The sequence below is a fragment of the Fistularia commersonii genome, chromosome 5 (assembly GCF_037954325.1).
Source record: "Fistularia commersonii isolate RoL2024-O1a breed Wild chromosome 5, RoL_Fcom_v1.0, whole genome shotgun sequence".
NCBI classification, from domain to species: Eukaryota; Metazoa; Chordata; class Actinopteri; order Syngnathiformes; family Fistulariidae; genus Fistularia; species Fistularia commersonii.
Genome location: NC_141288.1, coordinates 5,417,169 through 5,429,934, shown reverse-complemented (window position 1 = coordinate 5,429,934; position 12,766 = coordinate 5,417,169). Strand labels below are relative to the sequence as shown.

Sequence of the window (12,766 nt, the reverse complement as noted above, 5' to 3'; positions counted from 1 at the left end):
GGTTTCAGTGTCGAGCTTAACAACAAGCCGAATATCGAAGCAGGAATGTTAAGTTCCGAAGCCGATTGCTCTACCGCCTGCGCCACTTAGGAGGGAAACTGAGATTGCACGTTCTTCCCGTGTCTGCGTAGGTTTCCTCCGGGTACTCCGGTTCCCCCTACCCACTAAAAACATGTACGATAGGTCAGGATGAATGAGAGTGTGTTTGTGAGCGCAGCTGGGGGACAACGGATGCAAATTAGCCCACGGCTACAATCCGGAGTGGTGTGTTTACATGCATGTCTCATGTGTGTTCGTTAACATGCAGTGTCCCAACCCAAAAAAATAAATAAAGATATCTAACAGGAGAATAATTACTTGAAAGTTTTGGGCATTTTTTGTCACAACACAGTCTGGGGCGGCGTGGTGCAGGAGACTGTGTTACATTACATTCATTACATTACCGGCCGACTGCTCATGGCTCATGGATTAATTGCAGAGAATGGATTTCTCCACGGAGGTTAATAAAGTTTAAATTATTATTAAAATGTCACAGCGCCTAAGTTGGGCCTCAAAACCATGACCTCGAGATTAAGGGTCTCGTGCTCTACTAACAGGCACATCATTGAAGACGTATGCTAACTCCAAATATGCTACGGTTCGCTACCTCAGCTAGTTCTTTTAGGTTAACTGCTAATGTTCAAGCTTGGAAACTCCAGAAAACCAAATACTGGCAGATGTTTCACCCTCTCTGCCTGGCTGAGCGCACTCCTCTGCAGACATAAATCAAATTAATGTTTAATTTGCCAATCCCTGGCCAAACGAGCCCAGGAAACCCCGCGGCTCGTGAGACTCCTGCGTCCATGTAGCTCCGGGGAGGTCGATTCACTTCACGAATACGTGGCCGCCGGCACACGCCTCAGCAGTTTTACAACTTCTTTTACAACTAACTCCCAAGCGAAGTTAGTTTGAGGGGGAGGTAGTCTACTTAAGAGTACAACATCCTCCATCTGTTCCAAAAAAAAAAAAAGCTGCACGATATGGACACGTACCATCCCCTCAACCCCCGTGGAGGCCCCATCCATGGGCGCACACTCAGAGGCGTGTCCGTAGCAGAAGCAGTTGCCGCGGACAACCATGTCGTAGAGGGCGTAGTAGTACTTCTCGGTCACTTCGGGTCGGGAGTCAAGCAGATTGTCGCCGAGCGTGTGGAGCTTCATGAACTTCACCCGGAGGTTCGTGATCTTCAGCATGTCTGCGGAAGGCGACAGGGTTCTTGAGACGTCGGCGTAGCAGAATAAATAAAATTTGAAGCTGACATCACATCCCTGAATATCCGGCGTTTAATCTGAAAATCTCGTCGGACGTGCCGCAGGTGCTACGCCCACACACCCTCCACCTAAAATGAAGCCTCTTTGTATGTGTGTGTGTGTGTACGTGAAGTGTGTGTAAGTCTGGATGGATGGTGTTTGTACAAAGACCGAGTGGCTTCCACATGTGAAATTCCACCTCGCTCTTCCTGTCCGAAACTCTCCGTCCCGTCTGCCTTCATTCTAATCTATTCGACGGCAACCGAAGTTTGCACTTCATCGCTCAACGTAGGTAAACTCAGGCCAGAAACCGCCGATATCTTAACATCACATTAAGGATCTGTGAATTTATCTAAGTTTGATGGCGCCAAAATAAAAACAGCATTAATTTTGTTCATTTCCTCAGGTGACTCATCACCAGATGTAACAGATTTGTTATTTGTCTCAGGGATTGTGAGTTGGCTCGTCAGATACCCAACCCCCCTTTTTCCCGTAGCCTGGACAGTTTCGTCTCAGCGAACCCGGGGAAAAAAAAAAGGCAAAAACAAACAAATCCGAGGGGTTGATAAATGTCTTTTTTTTTTTTCTTGTGACGCCTGTGGGGAGGCGCTAGGAGTGATAGAGCGTAATTGTGCTGGGATGAGAGTGAGGAAAAAATTTAGGAACAACTTAATTTATCCAGAGGGAAATTGTTGTGCCAGAGTACAAGAAAAATATAACAATAATAAATAATAGTAGAAAATTGTATAAACAGTAAAAAAAAAAGGGAGAATAAGAAATATAAATAAACTATAAAGTGTCATAAGTTACAAGTGAAAGATAAGGAGTGCACAAAAATGAAAAAATATTATACATGTAGCTGTTAAAAGCTGCTTACTCTGTATCCTCAGGCTGTAGGGGTCCTCGATCTCAAAGGCGGGGTCCAGAACCCGAAATATCACCTGGGGGAGGGGGATTTTAAAAAAAAGAAAAATCCATGTCAGCCGTATAATTGTCGTTTGTTAAATGTAAAGTTCCGGAGGAAGATGACGGAAACCCACTTCTCCCTCTGTGGACGGCTCAATGTCGGAGTAGCGCGAGTCGCAGATGATCTCGTCCACTTTGACCATGGCGCCGGAGGACACGCCGGGGAAGGAGGCCTTGCAGTCATGGGCGAAATAGCGATACACCTGCCAGGTTGTCCCGTAATCCAGGGAACGCTCGATCACCATGGCGGCCGGCCGGAACGTCTGGAGATTCGGAGACACAGTTCATGTTTGCCGTCAACTGACAAGACCGGCCTTTTGGGTACGACTTAATACTACGACATTTACGAAGATTTCAGTTGGGCCAGTGAGATCTCAAGGCGAGTTGTAATATTCTGGACAGAATTACGATTCATTTTTTTCAAACCGTTTATCCCACATTTAGGGTCTGGGTGGAGTCTATCCCAGCTGTCATTGGGCGGGAGGCAAGGTACACCGAGGACCGATTACAGGAAAAGATTAAGATGTTAGAGTTAAATATTGTCTGGAACGGTCAGGTCGAAGCGGGTCACCAAAAGATGGCTCGATGATCCTTTACTGTTCTGCGTTTTTTGGTCGACACTCGGGGTTAATGATCGTTCGATTATCGGAAAATTCTTCGGGTGATGGGAAAACGGTCTAGCCGAGTTGCGATGTTGATCGATGTAGAATCAATAGTTGGGAAAACTGCTGAGAAATTCCCATGTTTCTTTTTCTGCGTTTGAATATTCACACGACGGTGTGAATGGTCCGGTTGAATGTTTTTAGAAAATATAAGTCATGGAGCTTATTTGAGCTAGCTCTCACCCATAACAGGATACGCATGGAAGGTGTGTGTTTTGACAGGGATGCGATGTGTGGTGGTTGCCGGGTTTTCGCGGATCCAGATGGCCGTCGTCACAGCCAGACGCACTGACGAGAACCAGCGATATCGTTCTGTTTTTTAAACCGCGTCGCCTGAAACTCAGCCATCCTTCCTTTCTTCCCACCGCTCTCCGGGGAGACCGTTACCATTATCCGCATTCCTTGGGGCGCAGCTGTTTATCATGACACCGTGGGCCAGTTTATGCGATACATGCGCGCGTGTGTGTGTGTGTGTTAGAACAGGCACCTTGAAGGTCATGATAAGGTGTGTGAAATGAAACTCGGCCTCCAAGTCCAGCTGGATGGTCACATTCTCCACACCTGAAACACAGGAAATGAACAATAACTTGTGAAGCCCTTTAGAAAAACAGCGAAAATCAACACCGATAGACTTTCTCACACGCTTTCGGAGAAAAATCAAGAAACATTTCGGGCATCTGGGTCACCGCGGCAGCCGAATCTAATTAGCTTTGTAACACGTCATTAACTTCAGCGCTGGAAATGGTTCCCAAATGTGATTTAGTGAATTGGATTAATGAGTTAAGAGCGATGACGTCGCGTCGAATGACCTCCCAGACCAGACGGACGTCACATTCGCAGCTGTACAACCAAGACATTTTGGCGAGGGGGAGGCAAAGTCATATCATATTTGATAACAGACTTTTTGTTAGCTGGATAATAGAGATGTTTATCCAAAGTCCTCCCAATAATAATAAGCAAACATTAGCGAGATGAAGTACGACACAGCACGAGTTCACGGGATTGCTCATCTTAACTATTTACTAAATAGTTTTAGTTGTCTTGCTTTTGTTTAAGTTTACATTTTTGTTCAAGTTAAAGACTGCACGATATATTATATTCTTTAATTGTTTACCACAGGAAGTGTTGTAAAGAGTTTCATGTGGTCTGCTTCTGGGTCATTCAGCCGCACAAGTTCCACTGATACTAACAATTCAATTTTTCTTTAGAATTACGATGTCTTTTTTTGTAATTATTGTATAATCAAAATGATAAAGTAATATTTTTCTTATGGTAGGTTTTTGTTTAGAAGAAGCTACATTTTGAAAATAAACTGCCTATCTATGTTAGCGTGGTCATATCATGTTAGCATGCTAACAACATTAGCATTCAACTAAAGTAGACCCTTAAAAGTATTTGAGTCATTGTGATTTATAACATATCAAGGGCCACATAGAAATAAGTACAGAAGAAAGAAGATGCAGATAAAGTTATAATCTTGTTAAGTACTGTTTATCTTTATAAATGGCCCAGTTCTGAAAATAAACTACCTATCTATGTTAGTGTGGTCATATCATGTTAGCATGCTAACAACATTAGCATTCAACTAAAGTAGAGCCTTGAAAGTATTTGAGTCATTGTGATTTATAACATATCAAGAGCCACATAGAAATAATTACAGAAGAGAGAAGAGGCAGACAAAGTTATAATATTTTAAGTCCTGTTTATCTTTACAAAAGGCCCAGTTCTGAGAATATCCTGCTTATCTCTGTTAATGTTTTCACGTCAGGTAAGCGTGCTACAACATTAGCATTTAGCACAAGTTGGCCCGTAAAAAGTATTTGAGTAATTGTGAAATATAATATTTCAAGAGCTACACAGAAATAAGGTAAAAAATTTGTTTATCCATTGAATATAGCTGACATTTAACCTTTTTGTCACTTAAAGTCTACTGGGGAAAATTAGCGTTTAAATATTATATGAAGTCATGTGCTGTTCCCAAAGGCAGTGAAAACATTTCCAGTGAAACTTTGCAACAATGGAACAACTTCGTGTGTTGTCAGACATTATAAGTTCGTAATGTTAAACTTTAAAATATCTGAACTTGAGACTATCTTGAAAATTTAAAACACGTGGAAATCCGCCATTGGAAACAAACTAACGTAGGGGCGGATCCCATCAAGGCTCAGAAACTTAAATGAACTACGGCCAGGAAATTGGGAAATCCCGCGCGAAGCTATCGTGTGTCTACAGCTTCCTGCCGATTGGGATCCATCTGCAACCCCCCGGTCCTCCATCCACCCCCCCGATGACTCACACCTCCGAGAGATTCCCACAGTTCTGCGGGAACAGGGTGTGCGTGCACAGACGCAAACGACCAACAAGAGCCACTTGTAATGTGATTTCTTCTGGCTCACAGGAAGAATGCGGTAATGGGGATTCTTGATTTTCGCATACACACACACACGTGTGCACGCACGTCTGCACACACATACACATATTGCACATCTGCAACTGCATCTGCTAATAAGTAATTGGGAATATATGATGCACAAACCCGTATTTGTGATGATATTAGTGGTAAATGCAGCTGTTAGATTGTTCTACTCCGTGTTAAATGGTGCATATCTGGGTTTCTCTTTGTTTCAGTTTGGGGTTTTGACTGGGAACATGACAAAATTACAAAATATTAGAACGTTATACCCCATGCTATTTTTTTTTCAAGAAGTAGGAAAGTACCTAACAAAAATTCTAAATATAATTAACCCTCGTGCGATCTTAACATTGTGTTTACTCCCCTTGTCCTACGGGTCAAAAATGACCCGTAAGACAATCTTTGTACCCCCAGTGGTGTACAGCCCACATGGAAACATAAACAAAAAAGAAGTATCACTTTTTCTAATTATGGGGTCTCTTTATGAAAAGTCATAAAATTTTAAGTTGGAAAAAAATAGGTTAAGGTGTTTTTTCAACAGCTAAACATGGTAGTGGGTCACTTTTGACCCGCAAGACAACACAAGGGTTAACTAAAAAAAAAAAAAACTCAAACAATTTTCTTAAAATTGGCTTGAATGTTTATGAGAAATTTCTGAAAAATCATTGTGAAACCATATAAAAAACATCAAGTAAACACCTAAAAACAATCAAACAATATATAAAAAAAAAAGACATTCAATGATTTTTTTTTAAAGCAACAGCTAGCAACAAGTACCTCGAAATTTGACCATTTTTCAAATTCATAACCAGCTCATAAAACTTAATTAGATGAAAATTATATGAAATTCCTCATTTTTTTAAGAACAAACTAGCAGAAAGTTTGAGTCATTCTTGTGCCTGTTGACTGTTGTACCTGTTTATTTCACACAAAAAAAAATCAAAAAGTGAGTATTTATCACATTGTTTTCGTCAAGTTAAGTCAAAAGCAGCGGGAGTCTGATTGATAATAATACCTGTTAACAAGATTTACATTTTTTCCTACGTTGACTCCGACATAGGAACACTTTAATTCTGTAACTTTTGTAGCTCGGTGGTGAATTCCCTCTCTTTGATGACTGGAGTCATCAAAACTCTTTTCCCCGCCAATATAAACCGCCACCGTCTCATTACACGCTTCCTCCTTTCCGTACTTTAAAAATCCCTGCGTGTGTGTGTGTGTGTTCGAGTGATGACACACATCTGTTTCCCCTCAGCACACCTGTTCTTCTCTGCACACCTGTAAGCTCCGCCCCCTCGCTTTGCGGCGACCGCTTGCACCGCGCGACCCTGTGATCTACCCCGTCTAGTCATTACACCGGATGCACGTGAGAATCCGCTCGGCGCTTTGCTCACACGCCCCGCCCGTCACTCACCGTTGACCGACTGCCACCAGGTCTTCAGGCGGTTGGGCGCGAAGGTGGTGACCACGTTCTCGATGGCGTGGCTGACGGGGTTCCTCTCCTCGTCGTACGTCTTCCGCGAGTCGCACACGAAACATTTCTTCTCCTCCTGCCGGGCAGAAGACGGGTGGTTACACACATCGCTTCCTGCGTTTGAAGCGGACAGATGTTTACAAGTGTAGGCAGGGACCGGTAAAACTCAAGTTATTACTCTATTGAATACAGTCATGCAGGGGATGGAGGGGTCAAGGGGCCGTTGCCGAGGGAAACGGTAGCGAAAAGGTGACGCTGAGTGAATAACTCATTGGATTAATGCTTTTAATAGCAAAACAAAATAGATAACCAGTCAGGGTTTTGATTAAAAAGAAAACAACTTAACTTGGATACAGATTTTTTTTTTTTTTTTTTTTACTGTTTATACTATTTTCCACTATTATTTATTATTGTTATATTTTTCTTGTAACCCTGGCGCAACAACATCCTTCAGGATATATAAAGTTATTCTTATTCTTATTCTTATTCTTATTCTTATTGATGTAAGAAGAAAGGTAATGTAATGCCTGCGAGTTGGTGGCTTCTACGTGAATAGATTTTCCAAACACAAGGGTGCTCAATACGTCGATCGCGATCTACCGGTCGATCGCAAAGGTAGCAATGGAAGATCACACGACATAAAAAAAAAATAGACGTCAGCCTATCATCCATCTTGTCACTTGATTTATATACAGGGCAGCCAGTCAGATGACATCTTCTTTTTTCTGACATTTAGGTCACTGCACAAGCACAAACAATTGCACGACCTGTGTTTTTTTTTCTATTAAACTTAAGGAAGAGTACAAAATGACTATTGGAGGAGGACTTTTTTTTTCACGTTGACATTTTCGAAGTGCGTTCGCCTCATCTGACGGTTTATCATCGCAATACCAAAGAAGGGTAATGTGGGGCGACGTTTTCCGACCGTTCTTGAAAAATACGATACGGACATCCCGCCGAAAAGCGAGCAGAGAAAGAGAAAGGTGAAGGAACCAAAATCCCAGTTGTCCGGACAGCGGTCGCTTTTCGTACTTAAAAAGCGAAAGACGTGACCGAAGCATTGGGTAATGCCAAAAAATGTACATGATTATTTTATGTTGTGCATTATTGGCTCATGCGGTTATGCAAGGTTCATCAACATACATTATACATATGAAGATTTTGCATTTTTGTTATGGGTAGATCATTTTGACTTGGGCATTTTTATAAGTAGCTGGCATGCTCAAAAAGTGTGAGCACCCCTGTCCTAACATGATAAAATGAGAGGCTTGAGAGGAAGAGGAAGGAAGTGGTAATTTTTACTCATAAAACAGGTTAAATAACCATCAGGGTTGTTAGTAGTTAGTAAAGGGGTTTCAGCATGTGATGCGAGGAATTCAGTCCGAGACGACTTTCGATTTCCAACGGTAGCATTTTCTCTTCCCGCTTCAGCCACAGCGGGACGGTATATTAGCCGGATCTGTGAAGAATCGGTTTCCTCCGGGCTCGACCCGGACCTCCTGGCCCCCCTTCGGCCCAAACCAGTCCCAGCAGGGAGAGAAACTGCTTTAAAGATCCGCGAGAAAGACTGGAAGGGGTTCAAGTGGAAGTGTTTACTTCTGCGGCGCCGATTCAAATCCACGGTAAACGATCCTGGGAGACTGAACGATGCACAGAACATCCTGTCAGCCTGTTCTGGCTCTGTTTAAGGAAATAAAAAAAGGAATCGCTGCCTTTTGTTAACAGCGGGGGTTGCTCGCCGCCAGCCAGATGTTTTTTGGCGCAGAGGCCACGGCTCTTTTCGCACACACGCGAAACACCGCGGCGTGACGATAAACAAAGCTCTCGATTTCACCGATTTTCTGAGCCGTAAGGTGAGCCTGCGTCTCCACTTAGAGCTATTTGTTTGAAAAAAAAAAAAAAAAAAGAGAGGAAGAAGAAGAAGAAGAAGAAGAGAGGGCTGACCTCTCATTTTAAAGCTCATACTTGAAGACTGTGCTCATCCTTCGTCTCAGAAAGACCCCACAGTGTGATTTAATAAGGACGCCATTCAGGCGGCGGAGCCGGCCAAAGGGAGTTTGATAAAAAAGAAAAAAAAAAAAAAAAGGGGACAATATCCCTCTCGTAGTCTGCAAACGCAGACAAGCCGGGGATTGTGAGCAACACAGCGCTTTTATTGTGGAGGGAAATGTCTGCACTCCCACGCCGCGAGACGGAGGGCAGATGCTGAACATGTGCACGAGCCCACGTGAGGGCCGAGACACCGACGCCTCGACACTCGTCCGCTTTCCTCGCAGTAAAAACGTCCAAGAAAGTAAACGGGCGGATTTTCGGCCTAGGAGAATGGGGCACACTTCATGTTTCCAGTTTCCATATTAGCATGCTAACAACATTAGCATTCAACTAAAGTAGACCCTTCAAAGTATTTGAGTCATTGTGACTGATACTAACAATTCAGTTTTTCTTTAGTCTTTTTTGTAATTACTGTATTATCAGAATGATAAAGTTATATTACTTTTATGCTTAGTTTTTGTTTAGAAGAAGCTACGTTTTGAAAATAAAATCCCTATCTATGTTAGTGTGGTTATATCATGTTAGCATGCTAACAACACTAGCATTCAAGTAGACCCTTAAGAGTATTTGAGTCATTGTGATTTTTAAGAGCCACATAGAAATAAGTACAGAAGAAAAAAGATGCAGAAAAAGTTATATCAAAAAATAAATATTTCCGGTGAAACTGCAACAACTGAACAAGTTTGTGTGTTGTCAGATGTTAAAAGTTATTATAACTATACTAAGAATTCAATTTTTCTTTAGAAATACAATGTCTTGTTTTGTAATTATTGTATAATCAGAATGATAGTTATATTTCTTTTATGCTAAGTTTTTGTTTTGAAGAAGCTACATTATGAAAATGAACTCCCTATCTATGTTAATGTGGTCATATCATGTTAGCATGCTGACAACATTAGCATTCAACTAAAGTAGACCTTTAAAGTATTTTACATTGTGATATTTAACATATCAAGAGCCACATAGAAATAAGTACAGAAGAAAGAAGATGCAGATAAAGTTACAATATTTTAAGTCCTGTTTATCTTTATAAATGGCCCAGTTCTGAGTATAAGCTGCCTATCTCTGTTAACATTTTTAGATCAGGTTAGCACGCTACAACATTAGCATTTAGGTCAAGTTGACCCTAAAAAGTATTTGAATAATTGTGGAATATAATATTTCTAGCGCTACATAGAAATAAGGTAAAAATTTTGTTTATCCATTGAATGTAGCTGACATTTAACCTTTTTGTCACGTCACTAAAAGTCTACAGGGAAAATTAGCGTTTAAATATTTATGATGTCGTGTGCTGTTCCCAACGGCAGTGAAAATATCTCCGGTGAAACTTTGCAACAACAGAACAAGTTGGTGTATTGTCAGACGTTATAAGTTAGTAATGTTTAACTTAAAATATCTAGTTTAATGTGAACTTGAGACCATCTTTACAACTTAAAACGTAAAACACGTGGAAATCCGCCATCGATTTCTTAGCCACGAACTCACGGTACAATTGGAGAGTTCTTTACCATTAAAACGTGTTGTTTCCCGGGAAAGGAGGTGCTTGTATAAAAAAGAAAGAAGGTTTTTCAAAGATTCGCCAGTTTCGGCCTTACTTTGTGCGTTCACAATCCGCTCGTGAACCCTGAACCTCATACGTAAAGGGGATCAATATCCAAAATTGGTCATCAAACCCTCCCAAAGCATTGGTCTGATCCATCTTTGAGAGCTGATACTGAAAAAACAGCCGTTTTTCATAATTATCTGGACTTTTACAAATGACCAGAAAATCCCCTTCACATTTTAAGGTGGAAAAGAGCCAAACCCTTAATGAATCCCATGTCTTTCTACCCTCATTCATATTGGCGATGGCATCGCTATTTCTCCCCTTTTGCAGCGAGGGCCGTCGAACCAGCTGACGTTGACACATCGTAAGTTAATGTACCGCAGAATTGTGTTTTGGCGAACAAAAAAGACTTGTTTTTGTTCTGAAAACAAGGCAATCGCACGTCTGTTCCAAGTTGTTTCATCACCCAGGAAGTTACTTGCTTTTTATTTGTTACCATTTCATGAGAGCAGAATATGTTGCGATTTATTGGTTTATTTCAAGTTTTTATTTTCCAGCCTTCTTTCCTTTAAGTGTTTTGGCACGGAGGAGATAAAACCTCCTGACGCCTCCGGATGGAACCCCCCCCCACTCCCATCCCCCGCTTTCTGTTTAGTCAGATCTTCCTTTTTTTCTGGGTCAAACAATGGCACCACTATCTCTATCTTCTTGAGTTCAAGAGCGGAACCAGAGCTCATTGAGTACAACAGGCAGTATCACATTTTTCAATATCTACAGACGACTAAAAGGATGAATTCCTTTGGCATTATTATTTTTATTATTATTTTTATTGTTGTTGTTATTATTATTATCATTATTATTATTGTTGTTGTTGTTATTATTATTGTCATTATTATTATTTTTATTATTATTGTTGTTGTTGGTTTTGTTGTTGTTGTTATTAATTTATCATTACTAGCAGTAGTATCGTTAAATTAATAACAATGAAAATAATAATTATTACATTTTATTTAAGGTGCCTTATTCAACACTCACTACAAACATATACATACAAACAAAATACACATTTAAAAGAAACAATAAAAATAAATGCAATATAAGTAAAAGAGCAGTCTGCTAATTATAAGAACAAGAATGATAATTATCGCTCTTATTATAGTATCATTAGTAGTTGTAGTAGTAGAACTTTGCAGTTTTTTTTTCTTTTTTTTTTAAATCTACTTTTCCAAGCCTTTTTCTATCGTCCCTGTTGATTTAATGCTTTTAAAAGCTGTCCTCTTGCCTTGTGCTAATGTGCCACTTGAATTTCCCCAAATGGGGATCAATGAAGTATTATCATATCTTATAGCAGTAGCAGTAATATTGCTATATAATTAAAAAAAAAAGAATAATTCCTATTATCATTGTCGTTATCTTTATTCTCTTGCGCTGTCTAGTCTACTCCAACTGGTCGAGACAGAAGGCCGCCCATGCCGAGCAGGGGTTTGCCTGAGGTTTCCGGTAAAAAAGGCAACATTTCCTTGCTCACTGCATACCCGTTTGCTTTTCTGTTCATTTTAAGGAGTTTGGATCCAGACCAGGGGACCTCCTTACCTCCAAGTGGCCGACGATGCAGAAGGTTTCTGGTTCTTCCAGGCCGCAGGTGGAGGAGGAACTCAGTTTGTGCGCCCTGCCGATCAGAAGGTCACCGGTTGCAGGGTAGCAGCTCCCCTCCGTGCACACATCCCCGAATTCCGGCTCCTGCGTGCGGACAGGGAACCACTGGACCACCGCTGCTGGTAGGACACACACACACACACACACACACACACACACACACACACACACACACACACACACACACACACACACACACACACACACACACACACACACACACACACACAAATGCATGCACACAATAGGTGACACCATTAAATTGCGCGGACCCCGCAACATCCAGCAGCCTCACCTCTTCTCACCTTTTCGTTTCTCCGTGGTGTGTGTGTGTGTGTGTGTGTGTGTGTGTGTGTGTGCGCACACACACGCGTACGCGTGTGTGTGCGTGGGTCTTTTCGGAAACGGCGAATAATAAACTGCATATGGTTCCGATTACATGACTTGTTGTTGGAGGGATGAGCGTCAACATTTTTACGGGAAAGAAGTCAACAAAGAGTTGAAAACGTGCGTTCTTTTCTTGAGAAAAACGCAACTGCTGTGATTTAGATTCATATATTTAAAAAAAAAAACTTACCTAAAGTTGTAAAAAAGTAGATTAGAAGCGTCATCTCCGACCAGGCAGCATTGACGGCCGGACGAGTGAAGCGGTCTTCTCCGGAGGAGCGAGTGTGTGTGCGTGTGTGCGTGTTTGTGCCTGCGCCTGTG

General features: G+C 41.5%; 1 protein-coding gene across 2 annotated transcripts in view; it reads right to left on the bottom strand.

Moving 5' to 3' along the window:
* Positions 1 to 12,766, bottom strand: part of lamb1b (laminin, beta 1b) — a 33,167-nt gene extending 20,401 nt beyond the window's left edge. Inside the window, exons 1-7 of one of the 2 annotated variants that reach the window (XM_086146587.1) lie at positions 12,636 to 12,766; positions 11,996 to 12,177; positions 6,745 to 6,880; positions 3,405 to 3,478; positions 2,330 to 2,518; positions 2,167 to 2,230; positions 1,032 to 1,234 (exon numbers count right to left, since the gene is read on the bottom strand). In XM_086146587.1, the coding sequence (XP_086002713.1) occupies positions 1,032 to 1,234; positions 2,167 to 2,230; positions 2,330 to 2,518; positions 3,405 to 3,478; positions 6,745 to 6,880; positions 11,996 to 12,177; positions 12,636 to 12,669 (882 nt within the window). In that variant the 5' untranslated portion in view covers positions 12,670 to 12,766. The remainder of the gene's footprint in view (positions 1 to 1,031; positions 1,235 to 2,166; positions 2,231 to 2,329; positions 2,519 to 3,404; positions 3,479 to 6,744; positions 6,881 to 11,995; positions 12,178 to 12,635) is intronic. The other variant, XM_086146588.1, reaches the window with a different exon arrangement.